Source organism: Sylvia atricapilla, chromosome 3 (assembly GCF_009819655.1).
Source record: "Sylvia atricapilla isolate bSylAtr1 chromosome 3, bSylAtr1.pri, whole genome shotgun sequence".
Lineage (NCBI taxonomy): Eukaryota > Metazoa > Chordata > Aves > Passeriformes > Sylviidae > Sylvia > Sylvia atricapilla.
This window is the reverse complement of record NC_089142.1, coordinates 83693134-83708762: the sequence shown is the minus strand read 5'-3', so window position 1 is coordinate 83708762 and position 15629 is coordinate 83693134. Positions and strand designations below refer to the sequence as shown.

General features: G+C 37.1%; 1 protein-coding gene across 1 annotated transcript in view; it reads left to right on the top strand.

Annotated features, from left to right (window-relative positions):
- BTBD9 (BTB domain containing 9) overlaps positions 1-14085 on the top strand; it is a 115019-nt gene extending 100934 nt beyond the window's left edge. The window contains exon 12 of the mRNA XM_066316018.1: positions 4228-14085. Coding sequence (XP_066172115.1) covers positions 4228-4332 — 105 coding nt within the window. The 3' untranslated portion in view covers positions 4333-14085. The remainder of the gene's footprint in view (positions 1-4227) is intronic.
- Positions 14086-15629: the final 1544 nt, after the last annotated feature.

Below are 15629 nucleotides of genomic sequence, written 5' to 3'. Positions count from 1 at the left end.
CAAGTGACTAATAGTGGCCAAATCAAGATACTTCTTTCATTTTATACAGAAAAAAAAATCCTAGCCAATCAAATGCAATATCATCCCATATTTGTTTGCTTGTGCTTCTCTCTTTTGTAATAATTGTGTAGTGTCTCAAATGAAGTCCAGATTTTGCCCTTGACTTCAGTGAAACAATTTAAGAGTATATGTACGTCTCTGTGAGATTAGGATAAGAGATTAGGATAAGAGGCACCAAAAGCCCCTGTTTGTGTGTACAGACCTGCCTGTCTCTATCCCACTCATGTAGCTCACCACCAAACATGGTACTTTGTTGTTTTACACTGAGATTGGAGTAGCACTATTACATTTGGATAAATTAGAATTTATCAGCTCCAGAGGTGAGGTTTTCTGATTGTATTTAGCATTTGGGGCTGCTGGTTCCTAAGCTCTGGGAGCACCATCCAGTGGCACTGTCTGTGCCCAGCTGTAGTGCAACTCTTGCAAACAAAAGCAGCACCAGATATCAACATCTCAGCCAGCTGCTGGAAAGTAGCTGACCAACCAACAGAACTGGGAATACAGATTTTTATTTTGTGTTTCTGAGCAGTGTCTCCCACTACATACAGTTCAGTGAGTCCTTAGTGTCAGAAGCTGCCTGTGGGGTAGTACACGTGTGAAGAAGACTTCTTCCATTACTGATCCATATTGACAGTCTTGTTTCTTCTCAGGCCAGTCTTTGTAAATTCCCAACTCTGTTAAAAAAGAACTAGGTTCATTGCTTGAACTTAGCAAATGAGGAAACATTGCTTTCAACTTTTAATTCTTAAAGGTAGCTTTTAGCCCTTAAGGTCAATGGCCATTTAGGCATAACACTAATTTCAAATTGGTTACTATTTCCAAAGAATTTAATATCCTATGTAATTATTTATATAGAGCACTGCATAACTATAAGGAAGATGAATATGGATAGAGGTTACAGCTATTCATGTAGTGTCTCAGTTGAATTATAAATTCATGCTGTTTTCCTTTGTCTTTTCCTCTTTTGTCTATAAAATCTGTATCCAACACTGATTTGGTTCTTATTTTTTAAATTATTTCTTCTAATGCATACAGAAGAGGAACATTGTCAGTGTGCACATATTACTAAATTACATATATATATATATATGTATGTATTAAACAGAGGGTGTGTAACATTTTTTCATAGATTTTAATTTTCCAAAGAAAGCTACAAGATATTTTTCATATTTACAATTAAATAGTAACAGTGTAACCCAAATCTTGGTTTGTTCTATAATCTCAGTAGTCTCTTCAGTAAGAATACAAGCAGTGTCCAGAAATACTTGTCCACAGTTGATTGAACAGTATGTCAAACCATTTTAGTTTTAAATAAAATATACAGCATGTTCAGCAGCATATTCTTATCAAGGGGTATTACTGTGATAGGTACAAAATTACTTTTTCTACCAACACATACCTTTGAACTTTGAAACATAATCTGTGCATCCCAAAGGGAAGAGTTGATTGTTGGAATTTAAAAGAAATTCCATAAAATTTCTCCATTTTGTGAATTCTTTTAACCTTTTAAACTAATCTTTTCCTTGCCATGTTTTCCAAGTTTTGAAAGACATGACTTTCAAAAATTTTTTGACCTGGAGTTTGAATAGTTTTTGGTATATTAGAAAGAAGTCTAATATATGCACGATAGAAGTGCAACTTTCTGTTTTCTTGAGGTTACACAAATCCTACTTTTGTAGAGAAGACAATTATTTTTCCTTGTCATCATTTATTTGTCAGACAGGTCACCTGATACTTTTTGTAAGTTTCCTCTTGTTATTCCTTTCCAGCATTACTGACCTGGAAAGGACACCTAGTTGCTGATGTGAGAGCTTTGTCTTACAAATTACTGTGCCAGTGTATTTGTACTTGGCCTTCCTGCTTTGTGTGTCCGACCTCTCTTAAAATACCCATGAGAAGTAGAACATGATGTGGGTCACAGGATGATCCTGAACTGTCATCTTTTTCTGTTGAGAGAAGCACATGCAGGATTGTTTGTTTTAGTGATACTGTTCTGAAATGCTTAATTCTGATACCAGATGAAGCAGCTGGGCTTGACTGTGCTTCTCAGGCTTAGGTTTCTCTCACACACTGTATCCTTTATATGCTGAGGTGGCAGAGTAACTGAGAATAATGTTCCAAATTCACAGATTTCTCAATATGCCACATGTTTTGACCATTAAGAATTTAATATGAAAGAATCAGTAAAAATGAAAGTTACAACTTAAGAATTGTGTACTTCTGACTTTCTAGACTAGTACTAGCTATATTTCAGGTTATGCTCACTATGTTTAAAAAAGCTGTATTACTGTATAAAGTGAGATTTTAAATGAGAAACACTATTATTGTGGGATACAGTAGAATTAGAGAATCTTCTGGCTTAGAGACTTCCATCACATTCTGTGCTTTCTTTCAGGGAAAGCAGCATCTTAGAGAGGTGCACTGATGAGAGAATGTTCTTTTCTGCAAGGCCTTATCCTGAAAAGTGCAGCTGGAAAAATTTCAATAGCTGTTACTTTAAAAACATGGGAGTGGGATGTGTACAAAAGGGACTTCTCTAGAAGTGTAGATAAATACAAAAATTGGCTTCTCAAGAACTGTAACAGATGGAGAGAATGCATGCTGGTATAGGAATTCATTTAGCTTTTGGAAAAAAAAGGAAGAAATGCAGAGGAAAACCATTTTGTGCACGTGTTTATGTGTGGGTGTTGGTGCAGATTTGTAATCTGTTCATATGTGTATATATAGAGGCATAGCAATACATCTTTATGTGAGCATTAGTGTATATATAGCAATATAAGGATGTATTGCAATGTATCTACATAAAAAACATAGAGTGAGGGGCACAAGAAAATATAATGGGAATTAAAAAAAAACAAGCAGTGACTGAATTTTTTTTTTAATTCATTTTATGTATGCTGTCAGAATTCAAATTAGCTAGCTACATCCTCAGAAAAGACCTAGGGCTACTGCAGACATGTTAGTGCAGATGCCTACTCAATGTTCACTTGAGAAGGGGTGGTCAAAAAGAATAATAGGATTTTAGGTTGTGTTGAAGAGAAGATAGAAAATACAGTATTTTGTAGTCTTGTATAAATATGTAGTATATCCGTGTCTTGTTTATGATATTTGATTTTGCCCATATTAATTTGAAAGGGTCTGGGAAAGGGCAGTTAAGATTATAAGAGATTACCTTTGTGAGAAGAGCTTTAAAGACAAGAATAATAGAAGATGTCATAAAAGTAAACAAAGTTAAGACAGTAAGTTTAAAATCCAGGATTTAATATTCATCAAGCTTTAGCTTTTAAACTACAGTGCATGAGAAAATAGCAAATTTAAAGCAGTGTAAGAAAATATTCATGTTTAGTATGTGGCAAAGTTGTGCAATTCATAGCAATAAGAAATCATAAGGAAAGAGGTTTTGAAACAATTTTAAAGAGTTCCTCCCCCTTCTCCTCCCAGGCTCTTCAAGAACAAGTAGAAGTAAGTAAAGTAGAAAATAAATTGGAAAAAATGCTTAAGCACATGGTCCTCTTACTCTTAAGACACAGTCACCTGTACACTGGTCCCCGGTATTGTTTGAATCATCAGAAAATGATCACTATTTCAAATGGAATGTTTCATCTGATGAAGCAGCAGCCACCTTGGATACTCTGAATGTCTTTCTACATACTCCAGGACATGTCTGTAGAGCTGCCATTGTTATTACAGCAGAGGGCAATCTTGAAATAGAATCATGTTGGTAATGATTTAAATTTCATTTCTAGTGTGCATGAACATTCAGCCTCTTGAGGAAATGATTAGATCATAAAATGTGTTTAAGAGAATTAATATAATTGTTGTTGTTATCCAATAGCATGTAGTAGGTATTTCTGCAAGTTGGCAAAGAAAAAAAATTGTTTACAAATATCCCTATCTGCTTTGGAACCATCATTCTGATTTTTAGTGCCATATGTAAAGGTTGGTATAATTTGAAGGCCTTCTCTTGTTCCAGTGTTTTCCCTGTCTAATGTTTATTGCCCATGAGTAAATGCTTTTGACCTCATGGTGAAACATTCTATTTTGACTTTGTCACTGATCTGGCCTGCAGACTTCCATATAGATTTCCATATAGACTTCATCTTACTTTGATCATGCTTTTGCCAGCATTAAATTGCTTTGCTTTATCTTAATTTTTTTTTTCTCCAGGTGTTTCACTGTGTGCATTTTGAGTGCCCAGCACAAAACAGTACCCACAAGGATGAGAGTAGTAAGGAAGTAGCAACAACAGAGGTGGGGACTGGTGGACAGTAGCTTGTTTCTCGCCCTGTTGGAGCTGCAAGCACCTGGTTCCCTGCATTCCCCTCCTGGATCCACTTTGCACCCTCATGTTCACCCACCATAAAGGAGGTTGAAAGGGAGCTTTTGCTGCCCCACTGACATTCTATGAAATTGTTCAGAACCTTTTTGTGCTGGCACCTTTTCTTCCTTTGTGAATGAAGGGGACCTTCATGTGCTGAAATCTGGACGTATTGAAATGGAAAAGGCTTTTCCCCAAGGACGTGAAGAGACTGTTTCGCACTCCTCGATATGGTGAAATCAGGCTGGTCTCCAAGGGGGGAGAAAATAGGTCTTCAATCTTCATCAAGTACCCCATTAACACCCTACCTCTCTAATCTAACCAAGGCAAGGAAAACAGAAGGAAATAAAAGACAGAGCTACAGTGGAAATCTAAAATTACTCAAGCAGAATGGAAAGCATATGAAATAAGTATTTGTTCCCTGGAGGCTTTTATTAGCAAAAAAAAAATGTTTATGGAACACATCAGTCCAGAATATATTTTATTTTTAAAGTGATTCTTCATCCATATTCCCCTGTAACTAGTAATCTGTTTTCTAAATAATTTTGATTCTGTATTCCACTTAGTTTCTTATTTTTGGCTATAGCAAATGCTGTACAGTAGATTAAGGAAGTATCAGACATGTTTACCTGCTGAGATGCAAATTCTCTCATTCATCAGTGGGATGACAAGAAAAGCATTCATGATATCAACAAACTAATTAATGTATCTATATTAATCTTGACCTTAGTTGACTTTTCAAAGTACAAAATTGTCATTTCCTACATTCAAAAGGAAGTTTTTAAGTCAAACATCCATCTTGAAGGAAATTGTATTTTTTTCACTCCTGGAGATAATTATTTAAATTTTGCCTGCCTAAGACAACTTGCAACAGAACATCAAAAATGTTTGGTTTAGAAAAGTGGAACTCCATCTGGTCATTGACAAGCAGTTGTTCAAATAACAAAAGAAGAATTTGCAGATAATTTAGATTTTTCCATGAAGAGTTCTTTTACAGTCTGGAGCTAAAAATTCAAATGCTGTGGACGCATTAACATTTCTCACAATCTTCACAAAAATGAAATGCTTTTGCGCCATATTGTAAAAGATCTGGTTCTTACTTTACAGTCACAGAACTGTTATCCATCCATATCTGTCTGGATTACATTGCCTGCTACTTCGCTTATTCTATTTTCACACTCATGATGATGTAGTCTCTTACTTGCCAGATCTGCATGACTTTCAGGAAGAACTCCATGTTGATCTTTCAGTATGTGGTAAAGAGGTTTTGTATTAACACAAACGCTGATGTAATTGGCAAAATTGATTAGGATGCTTGTTCCTCCTCACAAAGTATATTATATTGGAAATGTCAGCTAACCAGTTTTATGAACTTGGAATTTCCTGTGGTGATAAATAACCTTGTCAGAAGAAAACAAAGCTAGTGCAGGATAAATACGGTTTTCCTTTACATAACCATAGTGATAAAATGAGTTATATCAACATAGCAAATTGTATGTTAATTTATCACACTACTTAATTTGAAATAATTTCCCTGTTGGATACTAGTTGTGCTAAACCCAAGAAGAAATATAATCAGTGGTAGCAATGAATCAGAGGATATTTCAAACAAGAAAAGCATCCCTTTTCTTTCAAATAAAGTTGATTAGGCTTTATCAATAATACTATAGTATTTTTCATTGCCAAATCACAATTTAGTTCTGACATTTGCATACAGTTCCCTCCCTTCGCACCGCTGTGTTCTGGCTTGTGAATGTCTGCTGGTGAAGATGGATGCCCACTGTGCTCTATAAAGCTTGTAATTCATGTGCCACAGCTGCCTTAGTGCAGAGTTCTGAGGCAGGATACTGCTTGTGCCACCTCCCAGTCTGCAGGGCTGATGACCTTATGGCTTAACAGCCTTTGGAGCATGCAAGAATTGAGACCAGCTACTGAGGACGTCACTCTCATGTTTACGTATAAGTCCAAAAAGTTGGAAATTTTTTCCCTTTAAAAGCAGAAAATTTTTTCAGTTGCAATCCGTGCTGGAACTACTGAGATGCCTGGAGCATGTCTTGCTTCTGGTAGATAAGTCCTTGCATGGCAGTGATGGTATTTCTTTGCAGTTCTATCAAACAAATCTGCTTTTTTCAAACTGTGGATAACAAAGGGCACAACTTCCTAGCTGTTAGTATTTAGTAGCCACCACTGTAGAGAATGTAAGCTAAAATCAGAAAAGGTTGTGCCATCTGTTCTGAGCCTGGTCTTTCAGAGAAAAAATGGAGTTTTTCCATTTGTAATCTTTGATATGCACAGTTAATTTTTATGATACAAATAAGTCTTGTAGGCAATAACCTATGGAACATGTTTGATCTTGTCCTGTAACATGTTGTGGGACAGAAATGTCTGTTTACTTCCCATGACATTTGCTTTCTGCCAAGAATCTGAATGAACACATCTGAGATCCATCCCCAAAGCAAAAATTCTGAGGTCCTACAGACCCTTCAGTTTCCTACCCCCGTAATTCAGTAAAAGGAAAAACCAACTTTGCATTGTCCCTTCATGCAAGTGAATAGCAATTTTTAGTATTAGACTTCTCAAGTCGCAATGGCCTTTCCCAGAGTCTTTATTTTATTTGGAGCTGCTCTGAGAACCTGCCATCAGTGCAAGCCCAGTGAGCTCCCAGGCTTGTAAGGCAAGCCCTGCCACAAGCCCTTCACACTTTGAATCTTTCCCCTCTTTATTTAAAGATACAATGTTTACAGAGAGCTGAACTCCACTGGGTCTTCTACTCTTGCCCACCAACAAATACCCCTAATACCTGTATTGCCTAGAAGAGGTCTCCTGTCTTGAACATTGTGTTAACAATGTATTAGTAGTGACAAAGGAGGATACAACACAACTGATTTGTGGTTTTGTGTGAATGTTCTCATTCTTTCTCATTATTGTCTGTATTTTTTGACTCCCAAGTTCAGATGTACTTCCTGTATATTCCTCTGAAGTTATTTTTTTTTCTTTTCTTTTTTATCTTTGCTTTTCCTTTCAGTGAAAGTAAGTTGTGCTGTTATGTGTAGTATCAGGGTTTATCAAAGTGATGAAATGCTGAAGTTTTTCAGAACAGTGTAATCAATCTTATTTTATTTAGAACAAGGTTAGAGCAGAACTGATCAGGTACTCATTGCTTTCTTATCAGGAACTATAAAAGAGACCTGGTTTTAGAGTTCCATGTAATGGAAATAACTATACTGACAATAGTAAGCCATTGATTCTATTTGGTACTTCAATATCTTTAAATTCCCCAGTTCTCCTTTTCTCAATTTTACTTCCATAGGTTGAATTTAGGCTTAGACTTAACTCACATGGAGCTCAGCAAAGGCCTTTCTAAAATCTCTTTTATTTAGTTAACTTTTTCCAAACGAAGATAAAAGGTTTTCTATTCACAAAATGTAGGGGAAAATTATTATCTGAGGAAATTAATTTTTGAAGTGAGCAAACATTGTGCAGTTTACTTTTTATCCAGATGCTTTTCAAGCCATTTCCAATCAGGTTTAAAATTAGTTCAAATGGCTGTTAAATGAAATAACAATGAGAGAAGTTAATGCAAGTCTAATGTAAAAGACAATAAAGAAGAAAAATCACTAATTTTGTTGGAGTAAGAACTCTCTTTCATTGCTTCAGAGCTCCATTTCTTTATTCTTTTCTCCATGAAAATCAGTTTTTCTTATTCATTATGACAACTCATGTAAGAGCTCTGTGCTTCTCAGCTTTGCTGAAAAATTCAGTTTAATGCATCTTCATCTGTACTAATGACAACATTGGAGAATTTTTAGTTGAGTACCTGACTCGATGAGAGTTAGTTTCCATGAAAGAAAGCAAAAGAAGTCTGTAATTGTTTCAGTCTGATTAAATTTTCAGTACAAATATTAGATGACAAAGTTAATGCAATTCTTGTCTGATTGTTGTGTCATCGTAGTTCTGGTTATAAAGCGACGCCCACTCAGAGATGCTTATTAAGGGATTAGAACTTTGATTTCACAAGCTGTAGACTGCATTTCTCTCTGAATATATTAATTGGCTTATATTTTGACAGGTGTTAGTCTACTGTCAAATAAACAAGCGAATGCATTGGTAATTTTGTTGTTGTGGCTATAGTAGTGAGCAAATGATAGAGCCAGTAAGAGTTAATGTATCCAAGAGTAAAAGTTCAGGCTTGTTCATCATCATATCAGTTGCCAGGGCTGATAAACCATGCTTCAGAAATAATTGTGGATCCCAGAGGGTGCTTGAGGCCTGGTTTCCATCCCCATCTCTCAGTCAATGGTTCTGTTTAGGTTAGTTGTCTCTGAAGTGATTGTTGTTGTTGTCAGTTGCACTAGTTAACTTGTATGTGTAAGTGAAAGCTCCTCAAAGCTTTGTTCAGGATACAGAAGTAAACATCCTGGGTCAAGTTTTAGGACTGTTTAAATACTCACACAGCTATATGTATATTTATATGTATATGTATACATATATGTATATGTATGTGTGTGTGTACATGTGCATTAAACTGAGGTCATAGCTGATTATTTAGCTTGCATTTAGACTATGTTTGAAAGCTTCAAAATGGAGAAAAAAAATCTATGCAGGCAGGTATGAAATGCTGCTGTTGTGGTATGGCAGGATTCTTGTTACTTTAAAAGTGCAAATGTCTAAAAAAAGGTACAGGCAAACCAGTCCACAGTTTTTGTCCAGTCGTTAAATATTGGCCATTTGGCTGTAGTGAGGTGTATACCATATAAAGCAAGTTAAATGCTCATCTCAAAGATGGGTGCAGTCTGAAGAACACAGGTATTCCTCCTAGCTACTTTGTCTGCCATGGCTTGCAGTGTTTAGAGTGAACCTTCACAGGACTTCTGTTACCTGCTGAAAAAAACCTGCAGTCTTTTTGGTCCTTACCAAACTTTCATTGCAAAGCTTTGGCTGAGGTAATGACAAAGTCCTACTCACATTCCATGATAGTGGAATCCAGGTCTGTGTTTGAATGCTTACATGAAAAGTTTTAAAATCCCTCTGCAACTTTCTTTAGATAAAGACAGCCCAAATTAAAAAGTGCACCATAGTATGAGAGAACTACAGGTATCTGTCATATGCCCCTGTACTGACTGCCTGTGCAACCACATACCCACGTTATCCTGCTGTATGTGTTTAATTACTACAGTATGTCCAGGTGGTGGAAGTGAAGAATGAGCTCCGTACACCCATCACATTACCCATTCTCAAACAGCCAGTCATGAGAGAAGTACTTCTCATACTTTTCCTTGCACCCTAATACAGTAATACAACTCAGTGTCTTGAAAAAATTATAGTTGATTCTTTACATGAATGTAAAGATTACTTCACATCAGATTACCAAATATTCGAATGAGTGGTAGCATCACCCTGCACAGGAGTAAACATGCCCCTCGTACTACTTTAGGCCCTGGGCTATCACAGAGGAGGAAAGCTGCACTATTGGTAAAATGAACTTTAATTCATCCTTTTTGCACTTACTATCTTGGCACATCTATTCTCTTTGTGCAGCTGCTCAGTTAAAACAAATTTCTCATAATTTTCAGAATAATTCTCTGTCTCCCAAAAACTGGCAAATATCCATCAACAACTTCAGTCAATTATATTAACTAGTCAGAGGAATTTACAAAATTAATCTAATATGGTCTTTTACACTGAATTCTATGTGTCCAAAAAGTACCAGCCAAGTCCTGAAATACCAAGTGAGTTGGGCAGTATTACTGCTCAGATGAGGGTGTCTAAACTATCTGCCCTGTAGTCCAAGTGAGCAGTAGTTTTCGCAGCGTCTTTCTGTAGAGGAATCAGGGAATCACAGAATGATTGGAAGTGTCCTCAGAGATTATGGAGTTCCCACCTCCCTTCCATGACAGGGGCGCACTTCACTAGACCAGGTTGCTCAGAAGAACCATCCAAGCTGGTCTTGAACACTTCGAGGATGGGCATCCACAACTTCTGTGGGCTACCTGTTCTGGTGCCTCACCACCCTCACTGTGAAGAATTCCTTCCTAATACCTAATCTAAACCTACTTTCTGTCAGTTTGAAGCCAGTCCCCCTTGTCCTGCCACTACATGTCCTTGTAAAACATTCCTCTCCATCTCTCTTGTAGGCTCCCTTTAAGTACTGGACAGACACAGTCAGGTGATCCCAAATCCTTCTCTTTTCCAGGCTGAGCAATCCTAGTTCAGCCTTTCCTTCATTCATGTAATTTGTGGTCTGCATCACCCATCTGTTGTCTCTGTACTCGTGAGCTATAGTTGCTGGGTTGTGAGATTTGTGGTTGATGCTTAGAATCCAATCCAAATCCAAAAATAAGTGTGTTTAACCACAGATGTTAAGAAATTCTTGTCTTGAGTCAAAACTTTTAGCTTGTGCTTTTGAAACATGGTCAGGGCACAGAATGGGCTTTTGGGCTATCTTCTATAGCTATCTGTTGGATTTTTGAGTTGTCTTCAGTTGCTAAAAGATGGTAAAATTCCTCTCAGGAATTTCTCATAGAGATTTGTCATGGTCAGAAATGGCTTTTGAAACAATCATGGCAGGTTCATTGCTGGAGAACATGGGCAGGTTTCTTCTGCTTCTACAGGCCAGGATCCTGTTTGGGTTATTCTCTAAGTTTGTTTTTGCCATTCTTAATAAAAAGCGTATCGCTGTTGCATGATCTGGATCTGTTTCAGGAATTGTGTCACTCATTCATTTTGAGAGGTAAATACTTAAATTAATGTTTTTATGCAGCAATAAAAAGTTCATGAAGGATGGATGATCAGATTAGAAATATCACTTAAAGCAAGAACTGAAGTTTCAAAAAGAGCAGTTCGTGAGAAAGAAAGACTTGAGAAGACAGGTATCTGCCAGGGAAAGCTGAAGCTTCCCTTGGAATGGAGAATGTAAACCACCACCACCACCCTTTTTCCAATTACAATTTTTCAGTTAAAAGTTTTTAGGCAAAAGATTTTGGAAATAGAAATAGCAGTTCTTTACTAGTATGTATAATAAAGCAAACAAACAAAAAAACATCTACAATATTGATAACAAAAACAGTACCAAGAACTTTGAGGACTTTGCTTCACAAAAAAACCCAGGGCAGTTTGGTCTCGGTGCCTTTGTAGGATCCTCAGAGCACTAAGCTGGAAACAATGGAAAAGTCCCAGATTGGTAGCTGGAGTGGCAGGATGTCCTGGCAGGCAGGGGCAGGGTGTCCCAGCAGGGCAGGGGAGTGCAGGTCACACCGTAGCAAGGCGAGCAGTTGATGGTAGATTTCCCAGGACTGGACTCCTCCAGAGACAGTGAACTCTTCTAGCAGGAGCACCAAACAGCTGTGCTTTCTCCCCGAACGCCAAAAATTATGTGGTTGCATCTGTGCATATATAGCAATGGAAATGTATGTGTTAAGCAAGCTGAGTGACTGTTTGAAAAGATGTGTTTCTATATGGCCTTTTTTTTGTTTTAAAAATGGAATTTTGTTAAGGAATCTATCACTCATCTGAACATGAGTGCTAAAAGAGAACATAGAACGTGAGGCTTTAGTAGTTTTTATGGCAAGAGCAACACAAAGATACAGTTCTTCTGGTCTGAGCTAGTTCTGTTTGTCCCCAGTCTTTCCTGCTCCTACTTTTTTCTACATACTTTGCTCAACCTGCTTGTTACTCTTTTTATTTTCCTCCCTTCATCCTATCACTGTTGCTGGGGTGTTCCCTGTAATTTTCCTCTGTATTGTGATGTATTAAGGAATTTTAAAAAATTATTTCTTTTTAACTCTTTATCTTACGCTGAATAAAATATCATCATCCCCTTTCATTCATATCAGACTCTAAAGGCAACTACCACTAGGCTGTCAAGTGCTAGTGAGCAACATTCATCTCTCTATGGATCTGTGAAATACTACTCCTTTTGGGCCTTGTATTTCCATGATCTGTTTACAGTCAGTTACCCTTAAGAGGAAAAAAAGTAGAAAGTTTACTGTTGACGTAGGAAGTAGGTCAGGTTTTATGGCTTACATAACTTAAGTTTAAATGTAAATTTCTAGTATCTCTTTCTCACCATGGTACACCAGATATACACTCACTTTGCTAGTTGTTCATTGTTCCAAGGCATTAATTGTACATAAGTATTCTTTTCTAAGTGAACTGCATCATCAAGAATGAACCTTGAAAGAATTGATAACTTTTGAGTGTCCCTTTGTGCAAGCATTTCAGCTGTCCAGGGATTGGAACATCACACTGAGCACATGAACTCATTTTGTGAAGTACAGCATTACTTCACAATTTGGACCCCATGTCTATTAACTTTGTAACAGTCTCTCGTAAAATGTTTTTTCGTTTTTGCTGTGCTCAATTTTACTATTGTCTTTGGTTTTCTTTTTTAAGTGAATGTTAATGTTCAGAGCCAGGCTAAGTAGAAGTTCAGCTTTTAGTGAACTTTTTCACTCATTCTTTGTTAGTGGCTCCTCTTTCTTGACAGAGAGTAATTTAAATCCATCTTACACTATGTTACTCTCCCCTTCTCTTTAGCAATTATAATTGTATCTTGAAATTTTTGTGCATTGAATGCCTTTACTTCTTTCTCCTAGAGTGGTTCTAAACTACCTCAGACTTTGTTGTGAACAGGTACAAGTTTCAGCTACAGCTTTTAACCGTTGTCATAGTCTTTGAATGTTCTTTAAGTGCATGTGTATGTAGCAAAACCAGCCTGCCAGACCCTGATTGCATTTTCAGGAATACTGTCCCAAGTGAGACATGTAATTGGGATGAATTCACAGCCACACCTGTTCAGGCTCTCGCTGATACCTCTTTCAAGAAAAGCTTATCAGGAGCGCAACTTCTGGTATGGGAAGCGCTTCAACTTTCTCTGTGAAGGGACATGATGCTGCCTGCACTGGACGACTTCCACCTCTCCATTGTCGTGACAAGCATCATAAAACTGCATCATCAGGCCTTCATCCCTGGCTGCAGGATCCATGCTATTGCATTGGACTGTGCTCATCATACAAGAATAAACCCCACACGGTGTGTTCTGATGACCTTGGTGTCATTTTATTGTCGTTTTATACTGTGGCAGAAGTGCATTACCAACTCTTTGGGCTAATTAAGTTTCAGGTAAAATGGTGGTGGCAGATTGTGCTGCAGTGATAACTTTGGGAATTGTCTGGTTTTGTAAGTAACCCATTGAACAACCTGGCAAACCTCATTAGTACTGATTTCCTTTTCACCAGCAGACATGCACATCATCAAACAAGCATTTTGTAATGTAGAATTTTCTAGGAGCATCCAGAAAAAGAAGCATCCCAATTATTTTCTTAGTAGCAATGTGTGTATTTGTAACAAAAGTTTTAGAATTATTAAACTGCTGTAAGCTATTTTGTGCATGCTCTGGCATTGTATTAACAGTTTGTATTAACAGCTGATAAGCAGAGGGCTGTGGCAAACAAGGAAAGCTGGCTGTGGATTTTACAGTTTCAAAGAGCAGCAGAGTGCCAGAGTAGATGGAGGACCAGACAATGCTCAAAGCAGATCATAAAGCGAAACTGTTGTGCTTTGTATTTATTTCTTTGGGGATTCTTCTTCAAAGTATTTAACTTCACAGGAAAATATAGAGTATATTTAAAATAGTAACAATTAGAAATACACCTTTTCAAGAATGAGAGAGGTGTGATTTGAAAAATAAAGTGATCTTTTGTGCTTAACTGCTTGTCTGTAGTTTGTTAACAAAATGTTAGAACCTGTCTGATGCTGCTTACATATTGCATGTGTGAATAGAAGACTTTGGTCAGAACTGTACTGATTTCTCATCACAGCAAGAAAGTTAATAACTTCATCATTGATACATTAACTCATAACAACACCATCTTAATATCAGTGTAGAAAATGGTGGTGATTTTCACTGTGACTTCCAGGCCACCAGGCATCCATGAAGGTACTGCAGATGTTTGGACCAACAGGTGCTGGGTGTTGCTTCCAGGATATGCTGCTCTGGATGAAGTGCATGAATGAGTATTTCACTTTATTTCACAAAAAAAGTGTACAAATACTGTGAGACTTGGGATTCTGTTTCCTAAAAACAAACCAAAAAAGGTCTGATTTTTCAGGGGTTTGTAGCTTATAAACCCTTTCGTGTCCATCAGACTACCATGAAAGGTGGGAGCATTGAATGTTTGAGTCATGAATATTAGACCCTTATCTTCCTGGCTTATCAGCCTCACATATCAAAGAGAATTTTTGTAAGCCTTGCCCACCTTTCAGAACTTCACACCCTAAAGCAGTGACTGTTCTTCAGTCTCTCTCTGTAGCTATGCTCCATTTCTCTATCATGTAATCTTCTAAACGTTTGTATGTCATGCTATTTCCTTCATAAAAGTACATAATCTTTGTTACCTAGAAAGTGGAGAGATCAAACTCAAAAAAAGATGGTACTAAGTTGTAAGATCAAGCTGAGATACCACAGCAAACCATACAATGCCATAATGTAATAAAATCTAATTTTTTGTGTGCCTTGATTAGTCATGCAATAGTATGTTTGACAGTTATTATTAGATTTTGAGAATAAAAATGAGATTTTTAAGTATCAGATCCTCCATTTTAAGAAGCAGATGTGTAAATTCTGAAGCATAAGCTGCCACTCAGTTACTAAATTGTGACACATGAGAAAATACTGACGTGAGGAAGCCTTACTTTTGAAATTATGTGTGCATAATAAGGTACAGGCTGAAAGTTAAGCCAACAAGTAGTATAGACCAAACAATGAAAAGAAGTTCATGCTGGAGCATCTGCATTCCCATGCCATGTGTCCAAGTTGAAAAGAGAGTCAATGATTTTTACTCTCTTGACAAATCAGAGGCCTCTTGAGGCCTTTGGAAAATTTTCATTGCAGCCCTCAGCAAAATTTTGATTATGTTCAAGATAATGCAATTTGTAGTGAGTGCTAGATATATTAGACTAGAAGAAAAAAACACATTAAAAAAAAAAAAAAAAAAGGCAACACACAAAAAAAAAAAAAAAAAAAAAGAGCAGGAAAAGAGGTAGAATGAGAACAAAGCTAAGAAGAAATATTCTTTCTCCTTGCTCTGGTAAGGTCTAGTTTATCTTTGTGCTTAGGTAGAATCATCAGCAGGGAGGGCTCATGAAGGGAGTGCAGACTGAAGGGGAAGTATAGCTGCCTTTCCAAGCAGTAGTGGAGTGCAGTCAGCACTGTCACTGCTACAGCCTGAGGATTTATTTCAAAGTTGTTTCT